Raw genomic sequence first — 16,746 nt, 5'->3', positions numbered from 1 at the left:
CCTTCGGCTCGGGTCATGATCTCAGGGTCCTGGGATCAAGCCCTGCATCGGGCTCTCTGCTCAGCGGGGAGCCTGCTTCCTCCCCTCTCTCTCTGCCTGCCTCTCTGCCTACTTGTGATCTCTCTCTGTCAAATAAATAAATAAAATCTTTTTTTATTTATTTATAAATAAATAAAGGCACCCCCCCATGCCACTTTCTTGATAGGAACCTTCAGCATCTGTTGTGATAAAGGGAGGAAAAATGTGCAATGGGTTCTGCTCATATTGCATTGATCAAAACAAATCTCATGGCCAAACCTAACATCAAGAGACAAGAGAAGGGCAACCCTCCTGGTGCTCAGAAGAAAAGGAGAACCAGAAATATTGAACTTTATTGATATTTACCTCACTCATATCATAGCTCACTTCCAGATCAAAGTCTCACACGGGAGCATGTAGCGTATGCCTATAAAGAAGCTGCATAGGATGCTGCAAATTTTAGTTCTGACTTTCACACAAAGAAGACTGGATTTTAAAATGTGAATTTTCCCATATAGGAAAACTAGTTAAAAGGTGAAGGACATGTGTGAATACAACATATTTTACTACCATAATCAATACTAGAAATTTGTAGAACCATGCTCTCTGAATCCTCTGGTTTGCCACAAAAATGCAAGAGCTGTGCAAGCACTTGGAGTGATTTCTTTTCTTTCTTTCTTTTTTTTTTTTTTTTTTTTTTAGATTTTATTTATTTATTTGACAAAGAGAGAGAGATCACAAGCAGGCAGAGAGAGAGGGGGAAACAGGCTCCCTGTCAAGCAGAGACCCCCCGCTGATGTGGGGCTCGATCCCAGGACCCCAACAGAGGCTCAACCCACTGAGCCACCCAGGAGCCCCAGAGTAATTTTTTTTTTAGCGCTATGTTTTTCAGAGTGCTAAAAGGGGCACTTTCAACCTCTCTAACTATGCCTTCTGGCGTCATGGGACATCCTAGGCTGGAGTGACAGGGCGAGTAGCCTTTCTTCTTCAGCCTGCTCTGGAATGACACCCTTCCCTCACCGGCATTCCAGTCAACTCGCTTTACTATGAGAAGAACCATCATGTTTGCCTGACAGGGTAGGAACATCCAAAACGGGTGGTCAGCAAGCAGATAGGGGCCAACAGAGGAAGTATTTTGCTTGGATAAGGAAGTGTGTTTCAGCCTTGACCCCTAACTGCCAGAAGCTAGATGGTCCTGAGTCTTGCTGAATTGTAGAAGCTGAGTTCTTGGCTATTCTCTAATGTTGATGATGAGGAAACTGAGAGGTTCTAGCAGTTGGGATGGTGGTCCACTGGGAGAATCTGAGAAAATGGGAAACCCTGCTTGTCCCCAACCTGTCTTCCCTCCTTTTTTCCCTCCAGACAAGCTTCCTGTGCTTCTCTAGCCCATATAATAATAAACCCAGCTTCTGACAATTCTCAGCTTTACTGCTTAAATCCAGGTATACCCAGCAAGATGTTGACTCATCTATTTCAGTTCCAGCTTACCCTTCTCCGTTCCAGTTTCCAAATTCCTAGGGACTTGCTTTTATCAGCCTGGCTTTGGTCAGATGCCAGTCTCTGTATCAGTGATCCACGGCAGGGGAGGGAGGTCATAACACTCTGGCTCCCATGATAACTGTGAATGAAAGGCTGTTCCCACCAGAAGGGAGGGCCATCTGAACAAAACATAAAGGCATCCACAAGACTAACATTAATGGATTCAAGAGAAAAGATGAATCTGCAAAATAAATATGGAAGTAGCTGTCACAGAGGTAGAAAGAAAACCAGGAAGGAACACAGTGTCAGAGAAGCAAAGAAGGGACAGAGGTTTGAGAAAGCGGGAGGGGTCAGCAATCCAGAATGTCATAGTAGAGGTCTCGTAGTTATAGAAAAGGGAACCATTGGACTTAAAAGAAAGGAGGTTGTTGATTATCTTGGCAAGAAGTAGTTCCAGTGGGCAGTGGACAGTGGGCAATGGAGGTGGGGGGTGTGGTGGCCCCCAGATCTGAGTGGTTTGATGAGTAAGAAGCTGATACAATAGAGGTGACTCAAGATGATTATTGTAAAAAATTGGGGAAGAAGAGACACACAAGGAATGGAACCAGAGGAACTTCATATTCGATTTCTAAAAATTTCTTTTTTAAAAAATATTTTATTTATTTATTTGTCAAAGAGAGAGAGAGAGAGCACAAGTTGGGGGAGCGGCAGGCAGAGGGAGAAGCAGGCTCCCATTGAGCAAGGAGCTGGATGCGGGACTCGATTCCAGAATCTCAGGATCAAGACCAGAACCAAAGGCAGCTATTTAACCGACTAAGCCACCCAAGTGTCCCCTAAAAATCTCTTATGTGTTTCTTGCATGGGTGTGTTTAACTACTGGTGAGAAAGTACCTGGAGAAAGAATATAATTAATAGCTATTTTTATTAATGCTGTCCATCTCCCCTGGGCTGTGCAGATCCAGGCAGGCAGGAACAGGGATGGAAGAAGCAAAAACCTGGCAGAAGACATGAACCACTTCAACTTTTCTTAGGCCATACTAGCAAGTAGGGCAGAGCTAGGAGGTGCCTGACCTCAGCACTAGGTGACCCAGGTTCGGCCCCAGGACACACCCAGGGCCCTGGGATTGTGCTGTGGTCTGTGCTCAGACAGAGAAGCCTTGTGTGAAGAGGAAAGGATCCCAAGGCTGGAGCCAGTCCTCAGAGGGTAAGGGTAGGGAGAATGTGAAGCAGTCATACTCTGGGATAGGCAGCCTTGCCATGACTCTGCTCTGATTTCCTTATCTTGAAACCATGCCTATTGCTACCCCCTGCTCACCCACTCACTCCTCAGCATCCCTGCCAAGCTGTCACCTGCTTCCCCGCCTCCTGTCACTCCTCAGCTGCTGCCCCCACCTTCTGCTCTCATCATCCCTGGAGCTGGCTCGCCAAGGTCAGTTTCACCTCCTTGTCACATCCAGTGAATATTTTTTAGCCTTGTCTTTGTTGACTTCTTGGCAACAGTGAGGCTGTTGATTCCTTTTTGAAACTCCATCTTTCATTGTCTTCCAAGAGGCTACCCTCTCTGGGACCATTTATTCCTCCTCTAAAACAATTATTGTATTGTTTGTTTAGTTTTTAGAGAGGGAGGGGGGAGCGGTGGGGCAGAGGGAAAGAGAGAATCTCAAGCAGGCTCCACACCCAGAGCAGAGCCCACATGAAGCTCCATGGATCTCACAGCCCAAGATCGTGACCTGAGGCCAAAGCAAGAGCCAGACCCTGAACCACCTGAGCTGCCCAAGTGCCCCAAAAATAACCACTGTCAATTAATCTGTCAGAGCTTTCCGTTCATCATAGCTATCCCTTGCCTGCGTACAAGACAGGCCCTTGGAACAGATGAAGAAACTGGGACTGAAGGGAATCAAGAGGTTTTCCTGAGGCCCCAGAGCAGCAGTGATAGCGTCTGGACTAAAACCCTGATTTGCATTCTGTCTGTCTCCCTTACCGGTCTGGCCCCTCCTTGGCATTGGGCTGTTGCTCTCTGCAGCCACTCTCTCCTCCTCTCAAGTGATGAGGTCCTCCTCAGCGTTATGGGTTCTGTGACCATTTTATGCTGACGATGCCTTAATGCTAATTCAGACCCCAGTCCCAAGGCCCAGACAGGTTTGTTGTTGCTGCTGCTGTTGTTATTAAGAACTAAGATTTATGGAGTGTTTACAACATGGCAGGCACTGTGCTAATTTCTTTATATACATCATCTCATTAAATCCTTACAAAGACCCTATGAAGTGCAACCCTTTCCCATTTTCCACTTAAGGAAACTGAACTGTAGGGAGATTAACCACCTTGTCCAAGGTCAACAGGGGCCCAGGTTTGTCTGACCTGAATCCATTCTCTTATCTACTGACCTAAGACCTTCTACCAAGAAGTCCCAACTAGTGCCTTACACTTGACATGTCCAATTTGAGCCCACGCGTGCCTTACTTGCTGTGTGACCATAGGCAAGTGATTGAATGTGGGAGCCATGATTAATTCCAACTTCCCCAAAGCCTATCCGGCCTCTGTGCTAGCTAGTTCAGTACAACAGTGCTGCCGTCTCCCAGTTGACAGCATTGTGCAAAGCTCTTCCCCCTCCTTGCCTCTTCACTCACGTTCATCAAGATTTGGTGACTCTGTGCTCTAAAAAGCACTGTTGTCTCTGACCTGGGCTGGGTCCTTCTCTTACCTGCTCTCTTACCTGCCACGTCATTCATTCAGATCACCTCTCAGCTATGGCCGCTTTGTTCTCCTCCCTTCTTGCTCTCCTCTGCACGGCCTCCAGACTGGTCTTTCCCAAACACAAAGCTGACCAAGTCTTCCCAGCTCCCAGGGCCTTCTGACTCTCAGTTGAAGCCCCGGAAGCTCAGCCTCACTCCTCTGCAGCCCCCGCTCTCACCTGGCCCACCACTGACCATACAAGGCTCCTCACTATTCCTGCCCTTCCCTCTCATCCTTCCCCTGCCCTTCCCCCAAGGGATAAGGGGTATCCTCTGCCTCTTCATACTGCCCCCCACAACTGGACACTGAGCCCAGAGGTTGGGGTGTTCAGGTGTTTAAAATTGGTAATGTTTCTCTATTTTATAAAAATGAAATCTAGTCGGGTGTGTGGGTGGCTCAGTTGGTTAAGTATCTGCCTTTGGCTCAGGTCATGATCCCAGAGTCCTGGGATCAAGCCCCACATTGGGCTCCCTGCTCAGATGGGAACCTGTTTCTGCCTCTCCCTCTGCTGTTACCCCTGCTTGTGTTCTAATAAATACATAAAATCTTTGAAAAAAAAATGAAATCTAGGGGTGTCTGGGTGGCTCAGTCGCTGAAGCACCTGTCTTTGGCTCAGGTCATGATCCTGGGGTCCCGGGACCAAGTCCCACGTCAGGCTTCTTGCTCAATGGGCAGCCTGCTTCTTCCTCTCCCTCTGCCCCACACTCTCACCTCTCTCAAATAAATAAATAAATAGAATTTTTAAAAAATGGAATCTATGGTTGCACAACAATATATAACAGTATAATTAATACCTCGGGTGTCTGGGTAGCTCAGTTGGTTGAGGGTCTAACTCTTTATTTTGGCTCAGGTCACCATCTCCGCGTTCTGGAATTAAGCCCCACATTGGGCGCCACATATCAGGAGAGAGTCTCTCTCTCTCCCTCTTTCTTGGTTCCCCCTGCCTCTGCCCATTTGCATAGGTGTGCTCGCTCTCTGAAGTAAATGGATTGATCTTTTAAAAATATCTATACATAATTAATACCACAAAACTATACACTTATACATGGTTACAATGGTAAAACAAAGCAAAACTGAATGTAACTCCTTTCCCAGGTCTTTGCTCCTGGAGCTAGTAATAAGGTCATATTGGGAGAAACTCCTCACCCCTTCCTCCCCAACTGTGCAAAGGTCCTGAGTGTATTATGTTGTGATTCACGTGGTCTCTGCTGAGATATCCAGTTTGGGAGATGTCCAGTTTGGGAGACAACATCCAGGGTCCTGCCTTCCCAAGTTCACCCTGCACTTGTAGGGCATTGTTAGGGAGTGTTTGAGGGTCCCACCTGCTCATGCAAACACAGATCCCCTCTTCATTTGGGAGTACTCTCTGAATACTTTGCCCCCTTTCCTCAGCATAATCCCCTGAAGAAGTTTAGGCTTCCAGAAGGCTAGAATCATGAAGAAGTCTGAAGATGACTCAGCTTTGGGCCACTTGGGTCTCTTGCTCACCCCAAGAGACAGGGAGAAAAAAGACCCAGCCTTCTGCCTGAGATAAGAAAGGGAACAAAGTACTGGAACAAAACTCCATTAACATCTCAGTAAGTTATCCCTGCACCCCAATTCCTGCCTCAGGCCATCAGATCATCCCTTGGGGACAGAGATCAGACACACTAATACACACACACACACACCACCGACAAAGCAGAGGCACACATAACGTACAAGCAAAGACGCAGATATAGAAATAACAAACCTGCCCAGGCCACAGGCGTGTGCACGAAAACACACCTCCATACAGAGTTATGCATGTCTTACCCTCACTACACACACACCACATATCCAGGAAATATACACAAAAGAGGTACACAGGTCTCCATGACACACATGCATGACAGTAAACCTGCTGACAAACTCACAACAGGCATGTGTTTTAAACCAAGGACTAAAGAAGTTAGTCTGAGATAAAGACACAGGTTGGTTTGCTAGAGATTGAAAGAGTATGTGTAGGTGGGGGACAGGCTGGTGGGAGAGACAACCAGGTAGTAATGGGGAAGGGAGAGATCCTAACACCCAGGGAACAGAGTGGTGGTTAGTTATATGGTATCAACCAATCACCTGGCCCTCATTTATGTATCTGTTAGTTTAATAGTTACCCATCTAGGTCCTCTGCTGGGCTCGGTGGGCACAGAGGGCTAAGCCCTGCTTTCTTGGCACCTATGCCCAGCCTGGGAGGGAGACCTACCCATGAGCAGCTGTAACCCAGAGTGGGGAGTACTGTGAGGGGAGAATGCCTATCCCGTCTCCAGGCAGCAGTGGAAGGTAGACAAGGCCAGGGAGACTTGAATTGAATATAGAACAAGTGGGAGCTGGGGGGATGAAAGAGATGGATGGGAAGACCAAGAGAACAGCACATAGGATGGTGTATTAGTTTCCTGCAGCTGTTTTAATCAATTCCCATAAATTTAGTGGCTTTGAACAACATGGATTTATTCTCTTACAGTCAGGGTCAGAGGTCTGAAATCAGTTTCACTGAGCTTAAGTCAAGGTGTGGGCAGGGCCAGTTCCTCCTGGAGCTGTGAGAATCGATTGCCTTTTCATCTTCTAGGGGCTGCCTGTATTTGTTGGCTTGTAGACCCCTCCTCCATTTTCCAACATCCCTTTCCCTCATCCTATCACCTCATTTCTGACTCTAACTCCTACATCTTTTCTATTGAAATGGTTGTGATTACATCGGGACCACCTGATAATCCAGGATAATCTTCCCATCTCAAGAGCCTTAACTTAATCACAGCTACACAATCCCTCTGCCATATGAGCACACTCTCGGGTTCTGGCAATTAGGATGCGGAAGTATTTGGAGACCATTATTAAGCCCACCACATATTATTGCACACACTTCAAAACATCCCCTAATGGGAATCTTGTTGTCCCCAGATTGAAGATGAGGAATCTGAGGTTCAGAGAGGTTAAGTGATTTATCTAAAAACAAGAGAAATGGATAGATGGTCTTTAAAAAAAAAATAGACTGAAAAAAGATACAGGCTTGTTATTTAAAAATTATACGACATACAAAAAAATACAAAGAAAAAGGCAACATCTCCCTGAAAGTCTCACCCCCAGAAACGGTCAGTATTAACACTTGGTGAGCATAACGCTTTGGGGTGGAGGGAAGGAAGTGAGGAGGAAGGTAATGTAAAAAGAGTTAGAGAAGTAGAAAAATTATACAAGAATGGGACATACTACAGAAGCTGTTTTTGTTGTGTGTGTGTTTTTTTTAAACACAACATACAAAATATACTTGAATTTAACTGAGGGAAAAGAAACACATGAAAATGAAAGAATGATGAACTGCAGCTAGGTATTTCTTCACCTCAAAAAATATTCACTCCTAAAAGACCCCTCTCAACAACAACAGTTCTGATTAAGAGGCTGGAGTAGGACTTGTATCATTATGTGTCAAGTTTTAGAAGCCATTAGTTGCTTGCAACTATGAAGGCAAATGCTGGGAGCACCTCTGCTCTCCTTCCCACCCCTTCTCTCCAGATCATGTTGCCAGTGTTGTTCTAACTTTATGAGTTTTTATTTACATTCTGTTCTGCAACTGAAATTCCCAGTTTAATCTTAAACTAGAGGGAATTGCCATTTACCAGAGGTCCTTTTACCAGGACTCTCCCTTCCTCAGCTCATTTTGACTAACTCTTGGCTGACTGAATTTTGTTACTGTGTAGTTTTGTTTGTTTGTTTTTTGTTTTTTCAGAAGAGCTCATGGGTTATCTATCCCCAGAGCAGTGACTGAGATCAGCCACTTTGTTGGTTATGCTTTGGGGTAATTCTTGTTTACCCTCACAACTTCATAGATAACTGCTTCCTCACTTTGGCTTGTGGCATGTTATGTTGGAGAGCATCTAAGATCAGACTGAATTTGTCCCCATATATGACTTGCTCTTTCTGCCTTGGTTCCTGAAGTATTCTTGTTTTATCTTCCAACTTTAGTGACTAAATCAGTCTATCTTTATGCCCATTATTCTGTATCTGCTATTCTGGCATAGGTTGTTCACTTTCCATCTGGATATTTGGTTTTTCCTTATTTTCAGGGGAAGTTTTATTCTATGTAATACCTTAAGTGTCTTTTTCTGTTCCATTTTTGGAACCTCAACGTTAGGGCAGCCAACAATCATGCTTATGGTAGCTTGCCTTTGTTCAATTAACTTCACTCTAGTTGCTTTAATATATTTACCTTTTCTCATCATATTTACTCTCAGGATCTCAAAGCCTTTCCTACAAATTTGATTTTCAGCCATACCTATTCTGTGTTGTTACTGCTAGTCTGTCGTATCTGCAATGGTATTGTTTGCGTCCTTTGCTATTTTTCCTTAGTTCTGAAATCTCCCTTTTCGTTTCATTCTGTCTTATCATCTTGTCTTTGAGTTCTTGTTTTCTGGATTTCATACTATTATTAAGGCCTTTGATAACAGGAAGAACTTGCCAGGATTCTTTTATGCCTTTGGTTGTTTTCTTCTAGATTGGGTTCTTCCTTTATTTTTTGCTTCCTGTCTTCCTTGTTCCTTTCCCTTTCCTCCCTCCTTCTCCCCCTCCGGTTTCCCTTTTTACTTCCTTCCTACCTATATTGTGGCTGTGATCCAAATGCCTAAGGGCCATTGCCATTAGCTTTCCACTTAAAACTCTCTAGCATGGCTCACAGTTAGCATACCTCTCTTCACTCTGGAGTGTAGGTCCTTGAGCCCCTTCCCATCTGGACCAATTTATCTGCCCTTGGGAGCTGTGGTTTGAACTTGGATATTGCTTTCAAACTCACCCACCCCATTTCTGTGCCCTGGCGGTGGTTTGGCTGAGGCTATCTGCTGACTTTGATGGGGCCCCGAGGAGCTCTCCTCGGGAGTCCCCCGAGGAGTCTCTCCTCTGCGGCCCTCATAGATACCTTTTTCCAGCTGGGAGGTGGGGCATATCCCATCCTGTAGACTTTGGCTTGTTTCCCCAGCCTTACCCCCATGCTCTGGAGGCTGCCAAGCCATGGCAGCTCTTCTTGCCTCTCCTGAGGTCTCACGGAGGAACACAGGGTCTTCTATTTACAAAGGCTTTCCCCAAGACTTTTCCTAAGGCTACTTACTCACACAAAAATCCATTTTCCTCAGATTACAGGAGGTTAGTGCAAATGGCTGGTATTTTGACTCATCTTTTCTCAATGGTCCTTTTGGGCATGGGTTAGGAGACATACCACTCACTTGTTGCACCATTATCTTCTGTTACTTTCCTTGGCTATCACATTTTAAGGTTTATAAAAAGAATTTGCATGTTTGGTTGGACTTGAGTTTCTAGCAACATTTTTGTTTGGTTTGGGCTTTTTTCCTCTTGTTAGTGGTGGGAGGGGTACGAGGGAGTCAAGTGATTATGTATGTGATACCTTCACTTTGCCTCCTAACCCAGAGATCCCACCCTTGCCTTGTCCATATGTCTCCCCTCAGATCCCTCCTTTGGGGAAGAACCTAGCAGCCCCTAGTACTTTCAGATCCCTGGAATGAAACAGGGGGGCAGTGGAGTAGTACAAAGTGGGTGTTCAGTCCATGGCAGAGGAGTGAGCAGGAGGCAGCATCAGAGGGACCTCCAGTGCTTCTCAAGACCGCATCCAGGCAGTGCACAGCACGAATCGAGGCAGGGAAGTAGGACAGACAGGAACGATGACTGGGGAATGGGAGGGTTGGGGTGGGCAGGGGTGATATCCAGCTGGAGGAATGCCAGCTGAAGGGGGCAGGAGGAGAGAAGAGAGTATGGCAGGCAGGCCCTAGGAATGCATTCTGGTCTGGGGGCTGCACTGGGGTGTGACCAAAGCACTTAGACTCTTGGGGAATATTACAGAGAGCAACATTAGATACAAGTAGAAAAGCCTAGTTCCTGCCTCTTCTCATCTCAGCCTCTCCGGAGGAAGCGTCTCCGCCTTGTGTCCTTGTGTCCTGAGGGTGCTCTTGCTCCCTTCCCTACAGCCACAGGTAAGGCCTCAGCCACCACCACATGAGACGCCCTCTGCATCACAGGCTACACGCTAACATACCACAGATGTGCCCCTGGTCACCTAATCACACAAAACCACAACTCTGTGGTTGTATACCCTCACCACAAACTTGCAGGTGATGGCCCGTGACACACGATACTGAAGGTCTGAAGGTACACTTTGCGCTCAGCTCCGCACTGTTTGGCTCCCCTCTCTGGGGCCTTTGCCTTTGATTCTCCTGAGAGCTTGCTCTGCCCCCTGGTGGCCACTCCCCTAGCCACTGCTCTTCTGGAAGGATCCTAATTATCCACTCCCTTACAGGCCTGGTTCCTGGCCAAAGAAGCTTCTAGCCCTAAACAGCCTCTCCCCACAGACTGGCACTGTCAAACCAGGCCCCCTCAGATCCATGCGCCCTCAGATCGACTTTCCCATCAGTCCAGCACTGTTAGGCAAGGCCTTCTCAAATAGGTGACCAACAGTCTCAGTTTCCCTGAGACCAAGGGATTTCCCAAGACTTGATATATTCAGTGCTAGAACTGAGAGAGTCCTAGGCAAACTAAGACTAGTTGGTGGTCCTGTTCTCAGACCTGTGTGCATTCAGAGTGGTCTCTCCTCAGACAGGACTCTTTAGCAGCTCTCTTGATTAATCTACCCCCTCAGATTGGCCCTTCCAACAGAGATCTCTACAGCAGCATGTCCCAGACCAGCCTCCTCTCAGACTAATCCTGTCACACTGGCCCACTTACCTTCAGGTTAGCCCTTCCCCATTGGAGTACCCCTGTCAGAAAAGTTCTCCTCCAGCCTCTCCCAATGCTGGCTCCATCAGACTTGCCTCCTCAGATCTCCTTCCTCTCTGCCCTCCTCTGAGAAGGGAAGGGTGTGAGGATTACACCCAAAGCTTTTCTCATCCTTTCCGTGTAAGATGAACTTCTCCGGAGTCCCAGTCTAGGGAGTTAATGAGCTTACCCACTGGCTCTGGGGAGTTCCAGGCCTGGAGGCTGCCCCAGAGGAATTCCTGCCTACTGTCTCCCAACAACCCTCCTCTCCTGGCTGGCTGCTGGAAGGCAGAGGTGGGGTGTGTCAACGATCAGATTAGCCCATGGGACCCAGAGCAGGAATGAAGGGCAGGCAGGTGGCCGAGAGGGGGCAGCAGAAGCCAGGACAGTCCCCAGCTCAGGCCAAAGAGGCACAGTGGCCACAGGCCGGGGTCTGGACCAGGGCAGGAGCACAAAGAGGGAGGCAAAGAGAGAGAAGGGGCTGACAGAGTCAGGGAAGAGGAACAGAGACACAGAAATGGGGTGGAGATCCATGCAGAGCCAGAGAGACACAAAGAGACTGAGCTGGGGAAAGACACACAGAGACAGAGGAAGACAGAAAAGGCAAGAGTAAGAGACAGGGAGGAGACACAGAGAGACAGACAGGGTTGGAGACAGAGATAGGAGTTAGAGACATACACAGAGAAGGAGACAGGATAGAGATAGAGAAATACAGGATAGGAACCAGGACAAAGACATGGTCGGAGATAGGAATGGGACAAACTGCTGGAAATGCGCAGTAAGAGGATGGGGGCAGCAACAAGTTAGCCTTGTAAGAATGGGGCATAGAGGCAGGTCCCCATCTCCAGTGCCCCTTGGGGGAGCAAAGAGAACTAGTGAGCTGAAAAGCTGAGCCAACATACACATTGGGCCTGGGATCCAAGCCACCCCGGCAGCCCCCCTCAGCAGTTTTGTGAGATCTGATTTAGCTTTAAGAATTGATGTCTATACTTACCCCAGCTCCCCAGAACCACCATGGGAAATAATGACATGGAGAGACAATACTTGGAGGCAGCAGCAGACAGCACTCTTTAAGACCAGCCCTCAAAGCGAGCAGCCTCTGTGAGGTTGAGGGTTAAGACTCTCAAAGAGGAACGACCACCTCCCAGCCCAGGCCTGTCAGAGGCAATGACAGACCCTCCAACCACCTTGGCACTTTGAACAAGGCTGGGTCTCTCTCTTGAGGTTGGGGGCAGGGAGATACCTCAGTCCTCTCTGTTGGCCTCTCAGGCACGAGCAGGCCCCCTTCCTTCTTTCCCCTCCCCAGACCCTACATAATTGCTTTCCCATGTTGCTAATAGAGGCCAGATTGCTGATGCCCAAGCCCTGGGTGGGCGGTGGGTGGGTCAGGGCTGACCAAGTCACTCAAGGCAGGAAGGCAGCACAGGCCGGAGACCTCTGAACTTTAGCTACACTACCATGAGGACAGGGAAGGGGTAGGCTCAGACCCACCCCAGGAATACAATGTCTTTCGCAAGAGTTGGTGGCCCCTATTCCCAGGAACCTGGAATACAGGTTCAGGCTCAACCTACATCTCCCAGAAACCAGATAAACAGGCAAATTAGGGGTGCAGGGCTCAGGGGTGGGTCCACAGCCACTTCTCAGTATGTCCATGCTGGGAGCCTCTTCCTGCAATTAGAGTCATGTATTCCCACAGCTGAGGCTACTCAGCCTGAAAAGCCACAGGCCCCTCTATCCTGACATCAGGCCTTTGTTTTCCACAAGATCTCCCACCTGGAACACACCATCTCCTCCTGTAGTGTCTGGCCTGGAAGAGAGCCAGCCACCTTCACTCTGAGCCCCTTCCCCAGCTCCAAGCCCTATCCAGGGGTAACTCGTCAGTGTGTGAGGCAACACGGATCCCTCCTCCTGGGAGCATGATCCCATGCAGGCCTATGAGACCAGCAAGCAAAGTCCATTTTCTGACCCTGGTCTGAAGTAAAGGGTTTTACTTGGGGGGTGTGTGTGTGTCTGTGTGTGTGCACGCACACGCATGTGTGTAGTCATGGGATGAGTGGCTTACTGCAGGTGTGGCACTCAGCACCTGCTGTGGGGACCGTGCACCGATGTCCGTGTATTCGTGCCTCTGATTCATCTCTCTCGTCCCAGACACCCAGAGCAAGGCCGAGCCTGGCTCCCCAGGTTGGGGCTCTGGTCTAACCCTTTGCTCCCACCCCCAGGCCAGAGGCATCCACAGCTAAGGAGCTGCAGTGGCCCCCCACCATGGTAGAAGCTGCAGCGGCTTCTACAAGGGGCTGGACCTGAGCAGGGGCAGAAGGGGGCTGGCACAGAGCCACAGGCCCCTCCTCTGAGGAGAAACCGAAGGGGCTTTGGAATCCCATTTTGAGGACTAGAAGGGTGTGGGGAGGGTATAGAGCTAGACCTCAGACTGGGCACCCTGGAAAACCAAAGCCTGCTCCTCTCCCACTCACCTGGAGTCTCAACTCTTATCTAACCCTGGGGTCAATCTTGTATCCCACATTTCCAGTCCTGCAGCACAGGTCCAGTCCCTAGTCGCATTCCAAGTGGCCTTCTTCAGGCAGCCTCCCGCCCCGCCCAGGCCCAGTATACTCTGCACCCAAGCCTCATAGCCTAGCTGAGCCCTAGGCCTAACCTGCTAGAGCCCCTAAGTCTGAGCTGCATAACAGGGATGGCCACCCCCTCGTACCCCAAGGATGAAGTCCAGCCTTCTCGCCTTCTTGTATCTCTGCCCCCATGGGTAAAGCCAAGGCTTTCTTGGAGGCCAGCTTCGGAGATGATCCTTGACGGGCCTTTCCCTGTCAGGATTTAGCAGCCTCCAGGACTGACTGGACATCCCCACGTGGGACCTGCCTCACTGGGACCCCTCATCCCCCACAACTCTGCCTCTGGCCTCCAGGAAACCCTATCCTCCAAAGCAGCAGAAAGCCCCCACCTCCAGACACACCTGTCTGAGGGCAATACTGCCTGTCCCCATCTCTGTGGAAAGAGTTGTCGCTAAGCAGAATTTCTTCCCTCCTCCAGGCCTTAAGAGGGATCCTTGGAAGAAGGATACCCTCCCCAAATGGGTCTGGTTCAAGGACTCATGAAATGGTGACGTTTAATGAGAACCCCCCACCCTCCCACCCCTGTATATACATCTATAAAAAATTCAAATACAGCAAGTTACCATTGAGTCAGACTAGAAGGGACTGACAGGGCATTAAATACTGCGGGGTGGGAGCAGGGAAAGGGGAGGGTCATACAAAACGGGCACAGGTTGGGGAGTGAAAAGTGTGGGTGCTGGGGGGAGGGGGATGGCTGGGCCCCCCCAGCGTCAGGAGCTTATAATCTGATGGTGGCAACAGAGACCCTGGGACAAACAGGAGGCTAGGGCAGGAGGAGAAATTATGGATATGAGGGGCTCCCCTCAGACCCCCCCCAAGGGCTCCTGGGAGTCGCTGGCATTGGAGGGTCCAGCCGAGGGGTTGGGGTGGGGGGGTCTTTGGTGGGTGGGTTAGCTGCGGGGTCCTCCTCCCCTGAGGGACCAAGGAGGGCCAACATGGTGTGGCAGGGCTAGGGGGTGGCAGGCCCGGGCCTGCCGGGGTCTCTACAAATTATGTTTGAAGAGAATGCAGAAGGTCCTCCTGCCCGTGTGCAAAATAGAAACTGGAGTCTGCGGGCTCAGCTCCGGCCTCCTGCTCCTCTGCAGGTGCGCTGGCATGTCCTCACGGGATGCCGGGCTCTGGGGAGACAGGGCAGGGGGCTGTGAGGGATGAGGGTGGGATGGGGGGTCCCCTCAGGCTCCCCTCTACCACCCAGCCTCACCTGACTTACCAGATCAGAAGACTGTTGGCAGTGGCGGCAGCGGCAGCCAGGGCCAGAGTTACAGGGACACTGATCAAGAAGGGTGCTGAGGGTCCTCCGCCGCTGCCCAGCTCCCCAGGGTCACAAATCTTCGTGGTGGGTGGGGGTGCCAGTGAGCTGGTGGTGCTGGTCGTGGTCTCTGGGGAACATGGAGGGAACTCAGGGCCGGGCCGGGGCTACAGTCCAATCCCAGGTCTGGGGGATTCATGAAGCACACTGTTCCTGCTCCCTGTGTTAGGCAAGTACTGCCTCCCCCATCAGACAGCCCCTGCTTCCTCTCTCAGACATGTCCTGCCTCACCCACCAGGCAGATCTTGCTTCCCCATGGCTCTCAGATGACCCTTCCACCTGATGGCCCCTACCAAGAATGACCAGACAGCAAGGACCAGGACCAGGACCAGCTTCGGTAGGACAGACAGACAGGAGTGTGGCAGCCCGCAGAGTGCCTGGGGCAGAGGCTCTCAGACTCTAAGTCCTGGGAGGATTTGGAAGGTGGGAGATAAAGCCAGGCAATAGCACAGGCCCCCTGGGGGAATGAGGGCGAGGGGGTGCTTACCCGGGGCCTGGGCCTCAGTGGTGAGGTGTCGTGGCTCCTCAGTCCAGGGTGTGGCATGAGCGGCCACGCTCCAGTCACTCCATGTCCCAATCTCATTGTCCTTGGCCGCCACCTGGATGATGTACTCCTTCCCAGCATAGGCATCTGTGATGGTGTGCGTTGTGCCATCTGACAGCTCTACCTGCAGCCAGACCACAGGATGGGGGTGGGGAGCCCTGGGGGTCAGGAGAGTGAGGTACCCCCAGAGGAACTGAGAACACTTCTGGGGAGAAAAGAGTGAAAATCCCCCTACTGGAGGAAAAGAGAGCTGCCCCCGGAGGGAGAAAGAGGGTATCGAGAATATTCCCGAAGGCGGGTAAAGAAATCTTGGGGAAGAGACCCCGAGGGAAGGAAGAGCATCCTGAAGGAGAGTAAGAAAATCTTTTAGGAGACCAGGAGCACCCCCGGGGGAAGAGAAGCAGGACTTTGCTCAATGTCTCACCCTGCTGTCATCCCAGCTCCCTCCCAGTGCCCAGCCTGAGCCCTGATCTGTCTCGGCCTGGAGGTGACAAGAGTAACAGGGTAAGAGAGGAGCTGGTGATGTGCTTAGAAGAAAGGTTGTAAATACAGATGGGGAGCTAGGCTGCCTGAGTCCAGGTTTTAGCTCTGTCCCCTCTCAGCCAGGTGACCAAGTAAATTAAGCTCCCCATGCCTTGCTGGCCTGATCTATAAAATGGCATTCCTGACCTACCTCACAGGAGTAGGGTGAGGACTCAGGCGCATGGGAAGCACCTAACACACTTCGGCCAGCTCTGTTGTCATCATGGGTTCTAGCTTAGAGCCTGGCTTCCCAGATGCCCCATACGCCCACCAGCCTGGCCCCAACTAGGCTTCTCCCTCGGGAAGGCCACAGTACGGTAATCACCCTGTCTGAGGCAGAAGGGTTGGGGGGGGCAGTTCCCAAGCTGCTGGACAGCAGGACAGCTGCTCCATTTCCTCCTAGAGGCATCACCACCCCACCCCCGCCTGGGCCAGCCCTGTTCTGCTGGTCTCCCCCACCCTTCGGGCTGGCCTGCCTATCCGGCGCCCCTCCCAGTCCCAGGCTGGGCTCTGGTTCATCTCAGCGGCACCCGCTGCCTCATTAAGCCTCCTCGTAAACAGGGGCAGCCGGCAGGGGCGGAGGAGGGGGCTGCTCTGGGCCACGTCTGGCTTCAGGGCTTTCTTGGTCCCTGTTCCAATCTCCCTTCCCGGAACACTGGGGTCTAGGCTACCCACCTGACAGGCTGAGAGTACAAGAATGCATGTGTGTGTGTGTGTATTCACGTGTGTGAAGATGGGTCTAAGGAAGCCCCTCC

At 50.3% G+C, this 16,746-nt stretch overlaps 1 protein-coding gene across 3 annotated transcripts in view; it reads right to left on the bottom strand.

The window, feature by feature from the left end:
• Positions 1–14,175: 14,175 nt before the first annotated feature.
• The window catches only part of CNTFR (ciliary neurotrophic factor receptor), a 38,142-nt gene continuing 35,571 nt past the window's right edge, over positions 14,176–16,746 (bottom strand). For all 3 annotated transcript variants that reach the window (XM_059142135.1, XM_059142134.1, XM_059142136.1), the window contains 3 exons: positions 15,413–15,593; positions 14,827–14,995; positions 14,176–14,734 (listed from right to left, as the gene is read on the bottom strand). In XM_059142135.1, coding sequence (XP_058998118.1) covers position 14,734; positions 14,827–14,995; positions 15,413–15,593 — 351 coding nt within the window. In that variant the 3' untranslated portion in view covers positions 14,176–14,733. The remainder of the gene's footprint in view (positions 14,735–14,826; positions 14,996–15,412; positions 15,594–16,746) is intronic.

This window comes from Mustela lutreola, chromosome 12, assembly GCF_030435805.1.
Source record: "Mustela lutreola isolate mMusLut2 chromosome 12, mMusLut2.pri, whole genome shotgun sequence".
Lineage (NCBI taxonomy): Eukaryota > Metazoa > Chordata > Mammalia > Carnivora > Mustelidae > Mustela > Mustela lutreola.
This window is presented reverse-complemented; position numbering and strand designations above follow the sequence as displayed.